General features: G+C 34.7%; 2 protein-coding genes across 2 annotated transcripts; one reads left to right on the top strand and one right to left on the bottom strand.

Moving 5' to 3' along the window:
• Window positions 1–7,641: 7,641 nt before the first annotated feature.
• On the top strand, window positions 7,642–8,394 carry LOC108477091 (agamous-like MADS-box protein AGL80). Its single transcript, XM_017779534.2, has one exon. The coding sequence runs from the start codon at window positions 7,714–7,716 to the stop codon at window positions 8,203–8,205; it is 492 nt and encodes a 163-aa protein (XP_017635023.1). The 5' UTR covers window positions 7,642–7,713; the 3' UTR covers window positions 8,206–8,394.
• An 8,602-nt stretch (window positions 8,395–16,996) lies between these two features.
• LOC128283950 (transcription factor MYB120-like) lies at window positions 16,997–21,558 on the bottom strand. The gene is made up of 3 exons (XM_053021371.1): window positions 21,086–21,558; window positions 19,089–20,168; window positions 16,997–17,194 (listed from the first exon to the last, which is right to left on the bottom strand). The coding sequence occupies exons 1-3, from the start codon at window positions 21,458–21,460 to the stop codon at window positions 16,997–16,999; spliced, it is 1,653 nt and encodes a 550-aa protein (XP_052877331.1). The 5' UTR covers window positions 21,461–21,558.
• Window positions 21,559–22,465: the final 907 nt, after the last annotated feature.

The raw sequence follows: 22,465 nt of genomic DNA, 5'->3' as shown, positions 1-22,465 counted from the left end.
CAGATGCGTCTTTAATTATGACAGAAAGAATCGAAACAAAAAGTTAACAAATATGAATAAAAATGCAATAATAATGATAACAATTTACGAAATTCATAGATTAATTATTTTATTTGGCCTGAAAGATAGAGAGAAAATTTGAAGTTCAATGTGAGATTACTAATTTTTTTTTTTAAATTTGTCTTTAAAGTAGTAAAGTACAACTTGACAATAAAAAGTGACATGTTTTACCCTAATATTGAATTGCAATCAGAATCGAATCAAATACAATAAGTACCAACTAATAAAAAAATCAAAATCATAACATAACAATACTTATTAGTGCTTAAAAGGGGTTTTTGATTTAGGAGGGTTCTTTTTGCACAACATTCCACTACCCTTCACCATGACTCCTCACATATCCAACAACGCCGCATCTTTCGCCGCTGTCCATGGTCTCTTTTTCAGCACTATCTCACCTTCTCTTTTGATGCCAACATTGCCATTGTTCATCCCATTACTACTTAAGGACCCTCTACCCTCCTTTTGTGCAATAAATTGGTTGTTCCCTCCCACCACCATCACCATCATCATCATCATCATTTTCCTTTGAATGTTACGTGCTAATATCTACACTTACAAAGAAAAGGGTTTAATGAAGGGTTTTTGGTATACTGCAAGCTCTTTGTAAATGTTTACTAGGATATTGCGAATGTAACAGATGCGTCGTTAATTATGATAGAAAGAATCAAAACAGAAAGTTTCCAAATATGAAATAATAAATGCAATAATAATGATAATAATTTATTACAGACGCAGGTTAATTCTTTTATTTGGCCTGAAAGACAGAGAAATTTGAAGTTCAATTTTAGATTTTTTTTCTTTTAAATTTTTCTTAAAATAGTAAAGTACAACTTGAGAATAAAAAGAGACATGTTTTACCCTAATACTGAATTGCGATCAGAAAGGAATCAAATGCAATAAGTACCATCCAATAAAAAAATCAAAATCATAACATAACAATACATATTAGTGCTTAAAAGGGGTTTTTTATTTAGTCAGGTTCTTTTGCATAGCATTCCACTTCTCTTCACCATGACTCTGACAACACCGCATCCTTCGCCGCTGTCTACGGTCTCTTTTTCAACACTATCTCACCTTCTCTTTCGATGCCAACACTGCCGTTGTTCATCCCATTACTACCTAAGGACTCTCTACCCTCCTTTTGTGCAATAAATTGGTTGTTCCCTCCCTCTACCATCACCATCATTTTCCTTTGAATTTTACGTGCTAATGTCTATAATTATAAAGAAAGGGGTTTAATGAAGGGTTTTTGGTATACTGCAAGCTCTTTGTAAATGTCCGCCATGATATTGGGAATGTAACGGATGCGTCGTTAATTATGACAAAAAGAATCAAAACAAAAAGTTTCCAAATATGAAATAATAATGATAATAATTTGTTACAGTCGCAGGTTAATTATTTTATTTGATCTAGAAGGTGGAAAGAAAATATGAAATTCAATGTGATGGCATGATTTTCTCTAAAATAGTAAAAGTACAATTTGACAATGGCATGTTTTGCCCTAATACTAAATTGTGGTCAGAAACGAATCAAATACAGATAAATAACAACTACTCCAAAGAATTAAAATCTTGTAAGATAACAATACTTAATAATGTTTAAAAGGGGTTTTTGATTTAGGAGGGTATAAACTCTATTCTATGCCATGAAAGGAAGAGTTTTGTTTAAGGAAAACGAAGTAATAAAATAAAATCAAAGCATATTGACCTGATGCATACAAGAATATTATAAAAGAAATGCATACTATGAACTCAACACAATGTATTGTAATTATACCAAACATCATATACTATAACCATCTTTCCTAAATTTATTATTAATTTATGATATTTATAAAGAGAACAACTTACAATCTAAAACACCAAAATACAAAATGCCGGAAAGTTTATTGTTGTAGTACCGGAAAGTTGTCCCAAGATCGAACGCTGGAAGACCTGGCAGCATGGTTGGGCTAAATATCAGCTGGGTACAGTGAAGCTATCTGATGCATATCAAGGGCTAAATGATTTTCATTATCTGTTATAACCGAGGGTTGCCGCTCGGAGCTTTCGCCACTGTCGTTGCGCCATTCGGGGATAACCATGCCCAAGGAAAAAGGACCATCAATGTTGATTAGCCTCGAATAGTCTTCTTCTCCATTTTGTGCAGCGTTCATCATCGCTTTCGGCATTTCTTTGTTGCCACCACGGCCATTGGCGTCCAGCGCCTGCGCTTCCTGCAGCATATTCTCCAACAACCCATCGTCCTTGATTTGCTTCGAACGGAGCTCCGTTTTCAACGGGTAAAAACACCCAGAATCCTGATGAGGATGATGGTTAAATGCTGTTCGTCCTCGACGATGAAGGAAGATCGAGTGTCATTCGATTCGAATATTGCTGCATTGGCAACGTAAAGCTCGAGCTGGTAGCATCAAGATGATTGTTATTGTAACTGTTGCTTTGAAGTCGTGATGCTTGAACCGCTTGTTGCTATGGAAGAAGTCGTCGTCGGTGGTGATGTTGGGATAATCGAAGAGAGGGAGAGTTGGGAAAGAAGGTGGGTTATGGGGAGAGTGAAGTGGGGAGATATGGGGTGGTGTTGAAGCGGAAGGGCTAGAGAGAGGAGGCGGCGTTGTTAAGGCTGAATTTTGTAAAAAAGGAAAAATCAAGTTACAGCTTTTAAAAATTTTGTAAGATTAAAGAAAAATTCAAAAATTTCTAAATTTTTCAAAAATAAAAATAAAAAACATCATAAAATTTTCAAAATTTAAAGGCTAACTAAAATTTTCAAAAACATTTTGAATTTTTTCAAAAATTTTGGGGGATTTGCCACATTCATCCCGCCTAGATTATTAATAAAATCACTAGCTTAATATAAGAAGCCTATGTTCATCGTCAACAAAGAAAATAAAAATGAGCAAAGAATAGCAAAAACAAGATCAAATTTTAAATATTAAATGTAAAAAATGCTAACCTATTTTTAGAAAAATAATAATGATTACTTGACTCGCTATACGAGCCCATTTATTTCCCATCTTAGCATGCAACTCAATGATAATCTATTTTTCTTCAACAAAAAAAAGATCTATTCTTCAAGCAGTCTGGTCTTAAATGGTTAGCCTATCTATGCCTACAACTCTTCCCACAATGTACCAACCTTGTGTTCTTTTGCACAACATTCCAATTCCCTTCACCATGACTCCTCACACACTCCACCAAAACTGCATCCTCTGCTGCCTTCCACGGCCCTTTTTTCAACACTATCTCGCCTTTTTTTCCTATGCCAACACTGCAATTGTTCATCCCATTGCTACCTAAGGACCCACACACTCGTTTTGTGCAATAACTTGGTTTTTCCCTCCCATTATCATCATTTTTCGTTGAATATTATGTGCTAATATTTATATCTAAAAAGAAAGGGATTTAATGAAGGGTTTTTGCTATCTTTTTGTCAATGGTCACCGTGATATTGTGAATGTAACGGCTGAGTTTTTAATTATAACGGAAAGAATCGAAACAGAAAGTTACTAAATATGAAATAATAACTACAATAATAATGATAATAATTTATTATAGTCGGAAATTTATTATTTTATTTGGTCTAGAAAACTGAGAAAAATATTAAAGTTCACTGTACTTGATTTTCTTTTAAATTTTTTAAAATAATAAAGTACAACTTGACAATAGAAAAGAGACAAGTTTTACCCGAATACTAAATTGCGATTAAAAACGAATCAAATACAATAAGTACAACTATTAAAAAGAATCAAAATTATAAAAATAATCGTACTTATTAATGTTTCAAAGGGCTTTCTGATTCAGGAGGATCTAAACTTTGTTCCGTGAAAGGAAGAGTTTAAAACCCACTAAAGAAGTGATTATCAAAAGTAGCAAAAGTCATATTACTTATTAACACAATTCAGAGGTGAGTTACTTTGACTTGAAAATTTTAGAACACTCAAAGTTTTAACACCTAAACAAAACTTAGATAAAACCCACACAATGAAAATCAAGAGAACCCGTACAAGCTCAAATACTTTTAGTGAAAATGAATTTAAACACTCAAAATCCTAACACCTTAACACTTATTATATTTATCAAATTTATGTTTATGACAGCCTTTTTTTTGTATATATCGAAATTATTGTGTTATAATTATATATTAAGTTTTCTACAACCAGACATACGACATATATTTCAAAAGCCAAACAGAAAAATTAGATAAATATAGCTAAAATTCTGTCCTCAAAGTTCTAAAAAGTAAATGAACAAATATGAAAAAAAAATATAACTAATTTAGAAAATCATAAAATACTAGAAAGTTTCCAAAATTCAATGGTTGTTCTTGGGATTAAATTTTGAAGCCTAACTAAAATTTTCAAAATTTAAGAGTTCAATCATTTTTTTAAAAAAAACGGAGAGTCAATTAAAATTTCTCAAAATTTTGTAAGATTAATGAGAATTAAAAAAAGAATTGATTAAATAAAATTTTCAAAAATAAATATTAAAAGCATTATAAAGATTTTAAAAATTTGAAGTCTAATTAATATTTTTAAAAAATTCTAAAAAATAAAAATTTTCTAAAATTTTGGTGAATAACCGACCATTATAGTCTGCCCAGCACAAATTATTAACAAAATCACCAGCTTAATACAAGATCTCTTTATTCATCTCCAACAAAGAAAATAAAAAGAGGCAACAAATAGCGTAAACATGATCCACTATTAAATGTTAAATGTAAAAAATGCTACCCCATTTTTAGAAAAGTTGTAATGACTATCTGAATAGCCACAAGAGCCTATTTATTCCTTAATTCTTCGGGTGAAAAAGATCCCTTCACAAAACCTCATAAAATAGTTATCCCATCTAAGCCTATAACTCTTCATGTACTCCGTTAAAACCGCATCCTCCACCGCCGTCAACAACCCCTTTTCAAACACTATCTCGCCTTCTCTTATGATGCCAACACTGTTGTTGCTCATCCCATTGCTACCTAAAGACACACCACCCTCCTTTTGCGCAGTAAATTGGTTGTTCCCTACCACCATCGTTATTATCATCATTTTCCTTTGAATTTTCTGTGCTAATATCTATACCTAAAAAGGAAAGTGTTTAATGAAGGGTTTTTGCAAGTATTTTGTAAATGGTCGTCGCGATATTACGAATGTTACAGATGTGTCTTTAATTATGATAGAAAGAATCGAAACAAAAAATTACCAAATATGAAATAATAAATGCAATAATAATGATAATAAGTTATGACAATCACAGATTAATTATTTTATTTGGTCCAGAAGACAGAGAGAAAAATTAAAGTTCACTTTCAGCTTACTTATTTTTCTTTTAAATTTGTCATTAAAATAGTAAAGCACAACTTGACAATGAAAAGAGCATAGGTTTTCCCCTAATACAGGAACGAATTAAATACAATAAGTACCAACTATTAAAAAGAATCAAAACACAAAATAACAATACTTGTTAATGTTTAAAAGAGTTTAAGACCCACTAAAAAAGAGATCAACAAAGTAGCAAAAGGTGTATTACTTATTAACTGAATTTAGAGGTGAAATTCACTGGAAAACCCTAATAAATGTGAGTTAATTTTCGTAAGATTAATGTGAAAAAGCAAAAAAAATTAGAACACTCCAAGTTCTAACACCTTAGAAAAGCTATTTGCAACATATATTATTATACATATCAATATTTTGACAAATATTAAACATTCTTGACTGAATTAAGTGTTATATTATTCCATACAACCTTTTTTCGTATGTATCAAAATTATTGTATTTGAACTGTAAATTCAGTTTTCTATAGCTGGACATACGAAATACATTCCAACAACCAAATAGAAAAGATTAGAAAAATATAGCAAAACTTTTGTTGTCAAATTCTTAAAAATTAAATGAGCAAATTTGAAAAAAAAAAAAAAGATAACTAGCATAGAAAACCAGAAAATACTAAAAGAAATTCTCAAATTCAATGGTAGATCTTGGGATTAAGGTTTGGAAGCCTAACTAAAAATTCTAAAAAATTTTAGGAGTTCAAAGATATTAAACAAAAGTTTTGGAGAATCTAATTAAAATTTTTTAAAATTTTGTAAGGTTAATGGGAATTTCAAAAATTTTAGAACCTTTTAGTTAAAATTTTAAAAACAAAATTAGAGAGCCCTAATTAAAATTTTCAAAAATTTTCAAAATAATAATGAAAATTTTTTTTTTTTGGGCAAAGCCCCCCATCCACCATTATACGTTCCGCTTTGCTCTAATTATTAACAAAATCATGAACTTAATACAAGATTTCTCTATTCATAACCAACAACAAATACAAAAAGAGGCAAAAAAAAAATAGTAGAAACAAGATCAAATATTAAATGTGAAATGCCAAGAATGCTCTTTTTTTTTAGAAATGTAGTAATGACTATCTGAGTAACCATATGAGCCAATATTTTCCCCATCTTAGCAGGCAACTCAATAATAGCCTATATTTTTGTTTACCCCTTTATTTTTTTTATCAATTCAATTAGTTAAATTACTTTAAAATATTAATAGTTATATAATTAAAATAAATATTATAATTAATATAAATTTCCGTGTGACATAATTATTGTTAGTACATATCATATTAAAAAAAATAAACATACACATTTAAATTCATATAACATATCAATTGTTATATATAAGTAAATTATGAATAGTCAATGGTTGCATCTTTGTTTCATCTTCCCCAACTGAAATCGAACAATCGACTCATTCTAATTTCTTTGCACTCGACAAGACAAATTCATCACAACAGTCCTTTTTGGTTCTTGGCTTCTTGGGTACAACGCTTTCCTTTTCGCAACTTATTCGAGATAGCTTGAAAATGGGTTTAGACATGTCGACCAATCTTATTTCTCTTGTTCCGGTTCTGAAAAAATGGAATGAAAAAGTATATGGACATATTGCTACAAGGAAGCACTCGCTTGGTCGCCGTATCGACAATGTCCAAGCTGCTCTGGATCGTAAGTGCTCATAGTTTCTCCTGGATCTTGAGATAGATATGCATTTTAAATATAAAAAAGTTCTTGATGAAAAAGGAGTTACTTCAGCTGCAAAAATCCAGGACGGATTGGATCCACCAAGGAGACAGAATACCAAGTTCTTTCATAACAAAAATCTCTTGAGGTGTAAGTTTAACAGAAAATCTGCTTTAAAGATCGATAGTGCTTGGTGTTATAATGATAAAATTCTCCAAAAAGAAGCTGTTAGTTTTTTCTCATCGTTGTACTCTTTGATTGACCAAAACCGAGTCACTGTTCGCCCGAGCTTACTGTTTTGGTTGCCCCAAACCCATTTGTCTTAAATTATATTTCGACCTTTGTGACATAAATGGTATATATCACTAAAATATGGAATATGTAACTGAAAGCCGGATATATTAACCTTAAACATGCTTATGCATTTAATGTCTACATTAAAATTACAGCTATTATGGTAATGAATTTGGTGTCATCACTCGATATTAAACACCTGTCTTCTCCTTTCCTTTTTAGGTCAACATTAATATATATCCAGCGAGGACAAGTGGGGCATCCCTTCTTCTCTACCAGCCTCTAATATCCATATATAAGCACACACACTGTTGGGGTAACATGCAATCAAATACATAGAAACTAAGCCTTCAATTCTCCATGTCTAGAAAGAAAACAAAACTTGCCTACATTACCAATGATTCAGCAAGGAAAACTACCTACAAGAAAAGAACCAAGGGTCTGGTGAAGAAGGTGCGTGAACTCACTACCCTTTGTGGGATTGAAGCTTTTGCTGTTATCAACTCTCCTGATTTCGGCTCTCAAGCGGAGGTATGGCCGTCCCTCGAGGATGCCCGACGCTTGCTGTCCGAGTTCAAGAAGCTGCCCCTGTCGAAACAAAACAATAAGATGGTTAACCAAGAGAGTTTCCTTGAGCAAAGCTTAGCCAAAGCTACTCAACAGCTTAGGAAACTGAGCGAGGAGAATCGCCAGAAGGAGTTGGAAGAAGTCATGTTCGAAAGCCTGAGTGGAAAAGGGATATTGCAGAGTTTGAATGCGATGGATTTGGATGAGGTGGGTCGATTGGTTAAGCAAAACTTGACGGATATTGACGATAGGATTCGTGTGCTTACTAAAGCATCTCATTCCTAAGAATATTATTGACGGTGCTCTCTGGTTCTGGTGCCTTCTTTGTCTTGGGATATATAGGTGTATCAGTTTCAATGTTTGCTTGTGTTATGTCGACCAAATATTTACAGTCAGTTGCCCCTTGAATTCGAGTATTTTATGTGTTGATCGTCTTCGTAATAATCGAAATAAATCATTTCCCCATTTCAGATTTCTGTGGAGTGATCGTTGATGCAGGCTTATTTGCAGACAAATAACGTTTTTTTTCTTTGAACGAGAAAGAAAAAACATATTAATGTTTGTTTTAGGAGTTGAGATTAGTAATTACGTATTATTTGGTTTTCTAATACAAAAGAGACTGTTTTACCCATACTTTTTTAGTTGCAATTAAATCAACCTTCTCTTAATAACAATCATTTCAATTGAGTTAAAATTTAATTAATATAACTGAAGAAATTTATAAAAATGATTTTGTTAATATATTCATAAAAACCAAGATAAATGGTCTAGTAATTAAAAGATAAGACAAGATAATAATAACGTATTTAAATATTTTTATTACAGTTCGTATTGATGGACCGATTCACTGAACGATATATCGAAAAATCTATTACGATTGATTGGTTTTTTTTTTCTTTTTATGGTTCTTGTTGCAAGAATAATCTATAATAAATGAGTGAAACTCATCCAATGAAATCTCTTACTAAACTTAATGAGAGTGAATCAACCTCTTAATAGATTGAAAACAAATCATGTAAGGGTTAACAAGAACATTTCTTCTTATGCATCTTGTAGTTTTTGTGGTAATCTATTTGAGTGGATTGACCATATTGTTAGTGAAAGCACGGTTGCAAAGAAGATTTGACTTTGTTCTCCTCAAGCTTCCATGATTGGCTTGAGAATAATTGTATGTCTAATAGTATATAGGCACACACACTATTAGCGTAACATGCAATCAAATACATAGAAACTAAGCATTCAATTCTCTATGTCTAGAAAGACAATGAAGCTTGCCTACATTACCAATGATTCAACAAGGAAAACTACCTACAAGAAAAGAACAAAGGGTCTGGTAAAGGAGGTGCGTGAACTCACTACCCTTTGTGGGATTGAGGCTTGTACTATAATCTACTCTCCTGATTTCGACTTTAAACCGGAGGTATGGCCATCCCACGCTGGTGCTGGACGGTTACTTTCCGAGTTCAAGAAGCTGCCCCAGTCAAAACAAAACAATAAGATGGTTAACAAAGAGAGTTTCCTTTAGTAAAGCTTAGCCAAAGCTACTCAACAGCTTAGCAAACTACGCGAGGAGAATCGCCAAAATGAGTTGAAAAAAGTCATGTTCCAAAGCGTAAGTGGAAAAAGGATATTTCAGAGTTTGAATGCGATGGGTTTGAATGAGGTGGGGCTATTGGTTAAGCAAAACTTGAAAGATATTGGCGATAGAGTTCGTGTGCTTACTAAAGCATCTCGTTCCTAAAGATGTTATTAACAGTGCTTTCTGGATCTAATGCCTTTTTTGTCTTGGGATATATAGGTGTATCAACTTCAATTTTTGCTTGTGTTATGTCGACCAAATATTGAAGTCGGTTACCCCTTAAATTTAATATGGTTCAATACATTACATAGAATTGTATGACAATTGGAGACTTTAAATGTGAAATGCCAAAAATGCTAACCCTTTTTTTAGAAAAGTAGTAATGACTACCTAAGTAGCTATATGAGCCCATTTTTTCCCCATTTTTTCCCCATCTTAGCAGGAAACCCAATAATAGCCTTGTCTTCTTCAAGAGAAGAAGATCCATTCTTCAAGTTTGGTCTTCAATGGTTAGCCCCTTTATTGAAGTTGGCCTGCATACCGCATTTACACCACATGAAGTATGAAGAAACAGATCAAGCCGCACTTACAGCACATAAAGTATGCATGCAGCTGCTAAAACACATATTACTGTTATTATATTTCATTCCGTTTTGTTACCTTAAATATTTCTTTGTAATTTAGTCAGATTTGAACTAAGCTGATATTGTTTTAATGTAATTAGGTACTGATGGATTGATAAATCAGTACATCTATGTGTGCAAGCAATGTTTTCATAAGTTCCAATGTTACTTAGTAATAGTAGGTAAAGTTAGGTGACAATCTGTTTTGATTTGACCAGCTAAATGTCTGGTATATGTATTGCCTTTGTACCTTCATTCAAGGTTAATGAAAATCATTTTTGAGAATTTCATTCAAAAACTCTCTTTTCTTGTTTTTTTTTTTTTGCTCTCCAAGCCCGATTCTGTTTATTTTCTCCAGCAAACTTACAGCATTGTTGCTCAAGCTTCTGTTAACCTCCATTCATCTTTGTCAGAAAACCCAACAATTGGTATCAGAGCTCAATTCTTAGTGGACTTGTTATTTCTTCATTCCTTAAAACCATGTCTTCCTCAAGTTTTTCACCAGCTGCATCATCAGTCTTTAATAGAAAGGGCTACCACATTTAGGTAGTAAAAATAAAGACCTACCTGCAAGTATTCGATTTGTGAGAGGTTGTCAATTCAGATCTTGATCCAGCACCTCTTAAAGTCAATCCAACAGTGGCTCAAATCAGACAACATGCAGGTAAAAGAACCAAAATACACAAAACCATATCTTGCATACAAAACAGTGTGTTAGACATGATCTTCATAAGGATCATGGCTTGTGAGTCACAAAAACAGGCTTGGAATAAGTTGAAGGAGGAGTTCCAAGGGACTGAAAGAACAAGACAGCAACAACTACTGAATTTGAGAAGGAATTTTGAAAACTTGAAGATGAAGGACGAAGAAATAGTAAAGCAGTACTCAGACAGAATCATGGCTATAGTAAAAGCATAAGGCTACTTGGAGAACATTTCAGTGAAGCAAGAATTGTGGAGAAGGTGATCTCAAACTTACCTGAAAGGTATGAGGCAAAGATCTCATCTCTTGAAGACTCGAGGGACCTGACCGGCATCTCATTGACAGAGCTAATCAATGCTCTTTATGCTCAAGAGCAAAGGAGAGCTAACAGACTGAAGGAACATCAAGAAGGTTCCTTCCAAGCCAAAAGCAGACCAGCTTCAAGCTCCTCTGCCTACAAAGGAAAGAAGACCTAGTCAAACAAGCCTAGAGCAGATGGTGCTGGAAGATATCCAACTTGCTTACACTGTAGAAGGCTAAGTCATCCGGGTGAAGAATATTGGTTCAGGCCTGGTGTGTAGTGCAAATTCTGAAACATATGGGTCATGCTGAGAAAGTCTGCAAAAACAAAGGCAAGTAGAGACAAAAAAAACCTCAACAGTTAAGAGCTGAAGCTTAAGTGGCAAAAGAAGGCAGTGATAAAAAAGAGCAAGTCTTTGCAGTTTCTTGCTCAGCTGCTAAAGAAAAGACAATAAAGGGACGGTTGATAGACAGTGGTTGCACAAACCACATGACTCCTAATGTTGCTATCTTAAAAACAATTAACAGAAGCTTCAAAACAAGTGTAAAGGTTGGAAATGGACATTTCATTAAAGCTGAAGGTAAAGGAGATATGCTGATAGACACTCCTACAGATACCAAACTTATTTCAAATGTCTTGTTTATGCCTAAAATCAATAAAAATTTACTCAGCATAGCTTAGTTACTAGAAAAGGGCTACTCTGTGGTGTTCAAAGGCAATGAGTGCCTAATCAGTGATCCAAGTGGATCCAAGCTCATGTCAGTGACCATGGCTAATAAAAGCTTTGTTGTGGACTAGAACAAAGGCTTAGACAGTGCCTACACAACTATTAAAGATGAATCTAAGCTGTGGCACAAAAGGTTAGGCCATGCCAACTACAAATCACTAACTCAACTGACCAAAGAGGATTTTGTTGAAAACTTCTCCAATTCAGTTGAAAAAAAAATGAGTTTGTGAAGTGTGTCAGCTAAGAAAACAAGCTAGACTACCATTCCCTACAAACAAAGCCTGAAGAGCCTCAAAAAGATTGCAGCTAGTCCATACTGATATGTGTGGTCCTATAAAGACACTGTCTTTGAATGGTAGTAGATGTTTCATCTTATTCATTGATGATTACTTAAGGTATTGTTGGGTTTACTTCATCCAGCAAAAGTATGAGGTAGCCTCAGTTTTCTAGAAGTTCAAGGCTGCAGCAGAAACTGAATCAGAATGCAAGCTCAAGACTCTGAGATCTGATAATGGAACTGAGTACACCTCAGCTCAGTTTCAATCATTTTGTGATGAAGCATTCATCAAACACCAACTTACCAGAACCTACACACCTCAATAGAACGGTGTTAGTCAAAAAAAGAACAGAAGCTTGATGGATATGGCTAGATACCTGTTGTTTGAGAAGAATTTGCCCAAAACCTTGTGGGTTGAAGTAGTTAACACTGCTATATACCTCCAAAATAGGCTCCTAACTAGTAGACTCAGAATCCCTATTAACTTTCCCTTTCTCACGATTTTGGCGCTCAGGAAACTTCACCTACTCGGCTATCTTGGCCTTCTCGACCAAGACTGAGAAATCCCGCTCTCTCTGAAGAGCTATCAGAACTGGCAGACCATCGCGAAGACAATCCTCAAATCAAACACGACGCTCATACTCATTCCTCACCATGCCCCTCGCATAGCGACTCAGCCTCAGAAATTCAGCCTCATACTCGGCCACTGAACGGTCTCCCAAGGTGAGATTTAGAAACTCATGTCACCTAGCGTCAACGTAGTTAGCTCCCACATACTTACTCTGATAAGTGGTCTTAAACAAATCCCAAGTCAACTTATCAGGCTGAGTACCCTTCTTAATCGTCAACCACCATTGGTATGCCTCATCGCGAAGCAGAGACACAGCCCCCTTGAGCTTCTGCTCATCAGTAAAATCCAAATCATCCATTATGCGTTCTGTAGCCTCCATCCAGTACTCGGCCACACTCAGAGCAACTCCAGCGATGCCCTTAAATATCTCAGCCCCATTCGACCGGAGTCGTTCCGTAACCGACCCACGGCCTCCAGATCCAACATTAGCCCCAGCGACCCTCTCCAAAATTCGCAGCATGGCCTGGGACAGTACGTCGTCCCCAGCTACACGGTCCTGAGACTCAGCACCAATCTCAGTAACAGGTGACATCGGCATCTCGCTAGTGTCCAAATTAGGGATCGTATCAGATGCGAGTAACTCAGCTCAAATCCCTCTACGGCCTCTACCTCGGCCTCTAGTACCCCGTCCACGAGTACCACGTATGCTCATCGTAACTATCAAATTAATCTGTATTTAGAATTTTTATGTAAATTAGTTTACAGTTTCGATAACCATTAATAGAGTTTCAGAGTCGGTTATCGCGAGTAGTAAGCTAACTACGGTTTTTAGTTTACACTACCTAAAGTGTTTCATAGCACATACACAGTATTTTAGACAGATACAGACAAAATTTCAGTATAAGCATGCTCTCAAAAAGTACATATCAGTGTTTCAAAGAACTTACAGGATCAATGCTGGAGGTTCGGTGTACCACATATTTGTTAAAAATATTTCAAATTACTTTATCACTTACTTTCCAAAACCCATTCTTTTTACTGCCCAAATCCACAGTTGAGTTTTTGTAAACCTGGCTCTGACAACACTAAATGTAAAACTCCCAAACCCGGCCAAAACGTTATGGCCGAATCTGGCAGCGTCACATGTGAGTGCTTTTAAGAAAAACCTTAGCGAGTTGAAAATTTGTCCAGTTTGTTATCTTTACTTAGGTCGCGAAATCCATATTTCAAATATCAAGTGAAAACATTTCATAAACACGAAAGCTAAAACGTCATTTATTCTTAAATTAATAATTTATCAATTTAAAATCCCAAAATAAACCCCAAAAAAATAGTTCGAGTCTAAATACATAATCAATCCCCCAAAACAACTTTTAAGGTAAAAAAAGAAAAAATAAATGTTACTCATAAAACTATTAAATGTCTACCAGTGGTCACCATCGAGCCTTCCGTCATACCGATCCATCTACTGTTGAGGATTACCTGACAAAAAAAATAAACAAAGGGTTGAGTTTTCGCAAACTCAGTATGTACATCCCCACAAACAGCATGCATACAAATAGACAACAGAATACAGTTATTCGACCTTAGCCATATAGATATCGCACGCATAACAGATCATATATCAGAAAACATGCCCACCAACCCTGCACACCATCTCCGTCCAACCCAACACACCATGTAGAGATAAAATTGACCCACCCATCCCTGCACACCGTATATGGGGATATAATCGACCCATCCAACCCTACACACCATAAAGTACCGCATCGCAGCACATATCATAAGTATGCAGCTTAGCTGCCAGATAACAGGCTAATCGCCTCTTAGACTTCCTTCTTTTCACAACAATCCCAACCCTATGCAATGCATCATAAATATCATGGCATGCTATTATGCAGATAACAGATCATGTCAACATCATGTCAGAGCAGATTTATCGAATTAGACATATACACATGCTTATATTAACCTACTTCTCAGTAACCAATCAGAATATGGGAACTAAGTAACGCTTACTACCCCTACAGTCAAGTCACAGTCGACTTAGGCAACCCGTGCAACCTTACAGAACAAATCAGCAAAATTAGGCTCGCACGCCTGTGTGCCCTACCCTTGCGGGCCCACACGCCTCACACGGCCCAAATTGGCTTTGTCTGTGTGGATCACATGGCCTGGCCCAGATTCTCACACACCCATGTGATTCACTAGTGTGGGCCCACACGCCTGTGTGGCTCACATGACCCATTTGCCTAAGCTCGTGCCTCGCACACAACCTACAAACCATCACATGCCTGTGTCCGTCATGCCCGTGTGGTGCGCGCACGGCCTGGCTCGTCAGTGACACGCCTGTGTCTCATAACGCAGGCTTCCACACGGGCAGACCACACTCCCGTGTGGCGTCGACAGGCCACTTTTCGTCTTTCACTGAAACTCGTTTTCTGCGTAATCGGAGTACACACCTAGTTCATTTTCACTGCTAATCCAACCACAAGCACTCCAAAGCCTAAGATTGACAATACCGAGCCCAAATCAGTCACTTAAATAGACTTACATAAGAATGGACAAATCTCAAAACGCGAGATTTACTTACCTTTGACGAAGAACGGTGATTCCTTGCTGTTAAAAACTCAGTTAGTGATCCACAGATCCTTGAATATTCCCTAAATAGCAACCAAAATCCTTCTTTAAACAAACTCTAAAGGAAAACACGTAACTCAATTTAAAGCGATACTTACTGAATCGACAAAACCGCGAGCTATACGTCTAAGCTTATCGAAAAAGAAGAAAAACAAAAGAGAGGGGAAGGAGAATGATGATTTTCGGCAGTAAGGTTTTTAGGGAAAATAAAAGAAAAGAGGGCAGAAAACAAAAAGAATGCTTTTATTCCAAAAAAAAGGGGAATAAACCCTAATTTCCCTTAAAACCCCAACTCCGATTTCTGATAAGCCCAACTCTGAATTGCAACTTGCAGTAAAAAATAATCCATTTGCCACTGCAGGGAATAGAATCCCTGACCCTAAATGTATTTCCTTGCCACTTAACCACTAGACCAGCAGGCCCATTTTGTTAAGTTTTTACCCATAATTCCTATAAACCGTTAACCAAAACCCAGGCTTAATTCTTATAAAAACTAAAATTTTAGCCCAAGTTAAGGCTCGAACTTGGGACCTCCCAGACACACCCCAAAGCACATACCCTCTTAAACCACACATATATATACCAAAAAGAATCAAAACGAAAATGTCAATATTTTCATGCTCCACAACCACAAAAGTCGAAATTACAAAAATTTGGAGAGTTACAAACAAAGTAGCAAAAGTTGTATTACTTATTAACACAATTTAGAGGCGAGTTAATTTAAGTTGAAAAGATAAATTAATTTTGGTAAGATTAATGAGACTTTCCAAAAAAATTAAAACACTAAAAATTCTAACACTCAAATTTTAGACCCTTTTTTTAACAGTATCTTGCCTTCTCTTCTGCTGTCAACATTGTTGTTGTTCATCTCATTGCTACCTAATGACACACTACCATCCTTTTGTGCAGTAAATTGGTTGTTCTCTCCCATCATTATGATTTTCCTTTGAATGTTATGTGCTAATATCTATACATAAAAAGAAAAGGGTTTTTGCAAGCTCTTTGTAAATGGTCGGTGCGATATTGCGACTATAACGAATGCATCTTTAATTATGACAGAAAGAATCGAAACAGAAAGTTATCAAATATGAAATAATAAAAGGAAGAATTTAAAACCCACTAAAGAAGAGATCAACAAAGTACCAAAAGTTGTATTACTTGAGTTAATTTAACTTGAAAAGATAAGTTAATTTTACTTATTAGAAAAAGTTATATTACTTATTAACACAATTTAGAGGCTAATTTAAATTTTCAAAAAAAATTCAAAAGAATAATGAAATTTCTTAAAAATTTTAGGGCAAAGCTCTCCATCCACCATTATGTTTCGCATTGCCCTGATTATTAATAAAATCACCAGCTTAATACAAGATCTCTCTATTCATCACCAACAAAGAAAATAAAAAAAAAGGCAGAGAATAGTAGAAACAAGATCAAATATTGAATGTGAAATGTAAAAATTAGAAAAGTAGTAATGACTACCTAAATAGCCATAAGACCCTATTTATTCCCCATCTTAGTGTGCAACTCATGGAGAAAAAGATCCCTTCTTCAAATTTAGTTTTCAATGGTTAGCCCCTCTAATCCTACAACTATTCCCGCAAAGTGCCAACCTTTTCTTCTTTTGCACAACATTCCAATTACCTTTACCGTGACTCCTCACGTGCTCCGACAACACAGCATCCTCCGCACGATTGACGACCACTTCTTCAACACTATCTCACTTTCTCTTCCAATGCCAACATCATCGTTGTTCATCCCAGTGCTATCTAAAGACACACCACCATCCTTTTGTGCATTAAATTGGTTGTTCCCTCCCATCATCACCATTTTCCTTTGAATGTTATGTGCTTGTATCTATACCTAAAAAGAAAAGGGTTTAATGAAGTGTTTTTGCAATCTCTTTGTAGAAGGCTGCCACAATATTACGAATGTAACGAATGTGTCTTTAATTATGATAGAAAGAATCGAAATAGAAAATTACCAAATATAAAATAATAAATGCAATAATAATGATAATAATTTATCACAGTCGCAGATTAATTATTTTATTTAGTCTAGAAGACAGAGAGAAAAATTAAATTTCACTGTCAGATTACTTATTTTTCTTTTAAATTTGTCTTTAAAATAGTAAAGTACAATAAAAAGAGGACAGGTTTTATCCTAATACTAAATTGCAATCAGAAACAAATCAAATACAATAAATACCAACTATTAAAAAGAATCAAAATCATAAAATGACAATACTTATTAGTGTTTAAAAGGAGTTATTTATACAGGAGGGTCTAAACTCTGTGCCATGAAAGGAAGAGTTTAAGACCCACTAAAGAAGAGATCAGAAAAGTAGCAAAAAGTGTATTACATATTAACATAATTTAGAGGTGAAATTCAATGGTAGATCCTAATAAGCCGGTTAATTTGACTTGAAAAGCTAAGTTAATTTTCTTGTGTTTTGTTAAATGCTTTTAACAAAAATAAAGTAATAAAATAAAATCAAAGCATATTCACCTGAAGCATACAAGAATATTATAAAACAAAATGCATACTATGAATTACACCAAACATCATATACTATAATCAACTTTCCTAAATTTATTATTAATTTATGATATTTATAAAGATAAAACAATTGTTATCTCATAATAAGAATTCTAATATTAATTGTCTCCTAAGTCTAAAACAAAACAACTTGATAAATTTAAAATATTTTAAATTTAATTAAAATTTTACAAAAAAATCAATATCAAAAGAAAATAACTTGTTAATATATAAATTACCAGTGCTATAAAAGATAATTTGTTGATTTCTCGTATAAATACTAATGAATTAATTTCTTCCTTTTTTCGTAGAAGACCAACTAGTTTTTAATGAATACAATTTTCATAATTGGGATATAATTTTCGCAATTGAGAATACATGTAGTTGGAATTAAATTGTAATATTTAATGAAAAAATTTGTAACTAAAAGTAAATTTTATAGTAAAATTTAATTCCATCATCATAATAATGATTATTAATATTAATTATTTGATTTGTTGTCACTATTACATCATTTCCCTTAAAGAAAACTTGGCACTAATTTGACCATTTTGTGGAATTGGTCACATTTATACACTCATAGTTACGATTTATTTGCGAAGGAATTTAACCTGTCACAAATACATAATTATAAAAAAAATTATGTAGTGACAAGCTTTTTATCATCACATTTATGACTAGTAATAGTGCCTATCGAATATGTTGTCACTACTGCATAATCTCTTCGAAACTTGCCCCAAATTTAGCATTTCATTAGTGATGAATAATGACCAATGGATTTAGTAACAATTATTCATTTATAGTGTGATGTAATTTAATCAGACACCATTACATTATCACAAGGAATGAATTTGAAAGTGACAATTTTATTGTCACAATATTGATAGTAATAGTGACTACTAGATATGTTGCCACTATCATATCATTTCTTGAGAAAAAGTTTTTGGCGTGAGTCTTAAGCATTTCATTAGTGATGAATTTGTAGTGATTAATGGATTTAGTAACAATTATACACTTATAGTGACAATTTACTTATAAATGTAATTTAAATTGTTACAACTATTGTCATAATAGCGACTATATATTAATGAATCACACTTACTTATTTTTGAAGTGTTTCATACAAAATTCGTCACAAATAATTAACTATTTGTGACAAAATTCTATATTATCACAATTATATCTTCACTAAAAATCTTGATTGTTCTAGTACCGGAAAGTTGTCCCAGGATCGAACGCTCGAAGACCTGGCAGCATGGTGGGGCGAAATATCAGCTGGGTACAATGAAGCTATCTGATGGTTATCAGGGGCTAAATGATTTTCATTATCTATTATAGCAAAGGGCTGCCGCTCGGAGCTTTCGCCACTGTCGTTGCACCATTCGGGGATCGCGATGCTAAAGGAAGAAGGACCATCAATGTTGATTAGCCTCGAATAGTCTTCTTCATTTTGTGCAGCGTTCATCGTCTCTTTTGGTATTTCATTATTGCCACCGCTGCCATTGGCGGCTAGTGCCTGAGCTTCCTGCAGCATTGTCTCCAACAACCCATCGTCGTTGATTTGGTTCGAACGGAGATCCATTTTCAACGGGTAAAAATCCCCAGAATCCTGATGAGGATGATGATTAAATGTTGTCCTCGACGATGAAGGAAGATCGAGTGTCATTCGATTCGAATAGTGCTGCATTGGTGAAAACGGCAATGTAAAGCTCGAGCTTGTAGCATCAAGATGATTGTTATTGTAATTGTTGCTTTGAAGTCTGTCATGCTTGAACCGCTTGTTGCTATGGAAGAAGTCGTCGTCGGTGGTGGTATTGGGATAATTGATTAGAGGGAGAGTTGGGAAAGGAGGTGGGTTATGGGGAGAGTGAAGTGGGGAGATATGGGGTGGTGTTGAAGCGGAAGGGCTAGGGAGAGGCGGCGGCGTCGAGGCTGAATTCGGGCTTTGGAGTGGCAGAGGCGGCGTTGTTAAGGCTGAATGAGGATTGTAAAGGAAGTTTTGAGGTGGTGGTCTGTGAGGGATGTGGAGAGGATGAAGAGGCATGGGATTTGAGGTGTGAAGAGACACTACGGGAGTTTGGAAGGAGAAACAGGAGTTGGGTGCGGTGGTTGGCGGAGGAGAAGGAATAGGTGAGGGAGGATGTGAGTGACGCTGGCGGTGCTGGTGCTGGTGCTGGTGCTGGGAATAGAAGGGTTGGACGTTAGGTGGGTAAAGTGGGAGGCCTTGGCGTTGCCTTCTCTTCACCCTTGTGTTCCAATAGTTCTTGATTTCATTGTCTGTTCTTCCAGGAAGCTACATTATCAATGCAAGCAAAAATAGAGTTATCAATCACATATAAATTAACAAATTTTACTTTCTAGTCCTTTTATTTCACTTAAACTTAGTTTTACAGGTCCATTTAATTGTAGAGAAATTAAGCTCATATATTCTTTCACAAAAAATTATCATAAATTATTTGTTTGAAGGTATAACTACAAGTAATACATCTCTATAACTACAATCAACATTAAATCAGTACAATGTAATAACAGAATTACAATCAAAACATCCATATAGCTACAACTAGTAGTGAGGAAGTTAGAATTATTTTTTCTAAAACATCATTATATTGACTTATATCTTTATAGCAGCATGACTTTCTTTTTAAAGGGTTAGGTAAGTCCCTCACCCTTTAAGTCAAACTTTCTTTTTAAAGGGTTAGGTAAGGCCCTCACCCTTTTAAGTCAAACTATCATAAAGCACAAATAATACATTTAAAGATACATTTATACTTAGGCAAAAAAAAAAAAAAAACTAGAGAAGACCCACACACAATGAAAATAAAAAGAACCCATGAATGCTTAAATACTTTTGGTGAAAATGAACTTGAACACTCAACACCATAGCAAAGCATGTCTTGATTCAATTAAGTGTTATATTATGCCTATTACAACCTTTTTTTGGTATGTATTGAAATTATTTTATTAGAATTGTATTTTATGTTTTCTATAGCTAGACATACCACATACATTCCAAAATAAAAGGAAACAAGATCAAATACTAAATGTCTAATATAAAAAATAAAAAGATCCTTTTTTATGCCTAATACAATATTTCTCTGTTCATCACCAACAAAAAAAAATAAAAAGAGGCAAAGAATAGCATAAACAAGATCAAACATTAAATGTAAAAAATACTAACCTAATTTTAGAAAAAATAATAATGATTACCTGAATAGCCATACGAGCCCATTTATTCCCCTTCTTAGCATGCAACTCAATAATAATCTTTTCTTCTTCAGGAGAAAAAGATCCTTTCTTCAAGTTTGGTCTCAAATGGTTAACCCATCTAAGCCTACAACTCTTCCCACAACGTGCCAACCCTGTGTTCTTTTGCACAGCATTCCAACTCCCTTCACCATGACTCCTCACGTATTCTGCCAACACCGCATCCTCTATCGCCGTCCACGGCCCCTTTTTCAACGGTATCCCGCTTTCTCTTCCACTACAGACACCACTGTTGTTCATCCCATTGTTACCTAAGGGCTCACCACCCTCGTTTTGTGTAGTAAATTGGTTGTTCCCTCCCATCATCATCATCATCATTTTCCTTTGAATGTTATGTGCTAATATCTATACTTAAAAAGAAAAGAGCTTAATGAAGGGCTTTGGCATATTGAAACTCTTTTGTAAATGCCTGCCATAATACTATGAATGTAACGGATGCTATTTCTTTAATTATGACAGAAAGAATCAAACAAAACTTACCAAATATGAAATAATAAATATAATAGTAATGATAATAATTTATTACAGCTACGGATTAACTATTTTATTTGGTCTTGTTGAGTAAAAATTAAATTTCAGTCTCCGATGACTTCATCACCAACAAAAAAAAATAAAAAGAGGCAAAGAATAGCATAAACAAGATCAAACATTAAATGTAAAAAATACTAACCTAATTTTAGAAAAATAATAATGATTACCGAATAGCCATACGAGCCCATTTATTCCCTTCTTAGCATGCAACTCAATAATAATCTTTTCTTCTTCAGAGAAAAGATCCTTTCTTCAAGTTTGGTCTCAAATGGTTAACCCATCTAAGCCTACAACTCTTCCCACAACGTACAACCTGTGTTCTTTTGCACAAGATTCCAACTCCTTCACCATGACTCCTCACGATTCTCGCCAACACCGCATCCTCTATCGCCGTCCACGGCCCCTTTTTCAACGGTATCCGCTTTCTCTTCCACTACGACACCACCGTTGTTCATCCCATTGTTACCTAAGGGCTCACCACCCTCGTTTTGTGTAGTAAATTGGTTGTTCCTCCCATCATCATCATCATCATTTTCCTTTGAATGTTATGTGCTAATATCTATACTTAAAAAGAAAAGAGCTTAATGAAGGGCTTTGGCATATTGAAACTCTTTTGTAAATGCCTGCCATAATACTATGAATGTAACGGATGCTATTTCTTTAATTATGACAGAAAGAATCGAAACAAAAACTTACCAAATATGAAATAATAAATATAATAGTAATGATAATAATTTATTACAGCTACGGATTAACTATTTTATTTGGTCTTGTTGAGTAAAAAATTAAATT

This window comes from Gossypium arboreum, chromosome 11 (genome assembly GCF_025698485.1).
Source record: "Gossypium arboreum isolate Shixiya-1 chromosome 11, ASM2569848v2, whole genome shotgun sequence".
Classification (NCBI taxonomy): Eukaryota; Viridiplantae; Streptophyta; class Magnoliopsida; order Malvales; family Malvaceae; genus Gossypium; species Gossypium arboreum.
This window is presented reverse-complemented; position numbering and strand designations above follow the sequence as displayed.

Excerpts from the sequence above, each read along its gene's own strand:
- LOC108477091 (XM_017779534.2), top strand. The coding sequence starts at position 7,714 with ATGTCTAGAAAGAAAACAAAACTTGCCTACATTACCAATGATTCAGCA.
- LOC128283950 (XM_053021371.1), bottom strand. The coding sequence starts at position 21,460 with ATGATGATGATGATGATGGGAGGGAACAACCAATTTACTACACAAAAC. Across the intron at positions 20,169-21,085 it reads GGGCTCGTATGGCTATTCAG|CTTCCTGGAAGAACAGACAA; the intron begins GTAATCATTATT and ends TTGATAATGTAG. Across the intron at positions 17,195-19,088 it reads GATCCTGGGACAACTTTCCG|ATACAAGCACATAACATTCA; the intron begins GTACTAGAACAA and ends TTTTAGGTATAG.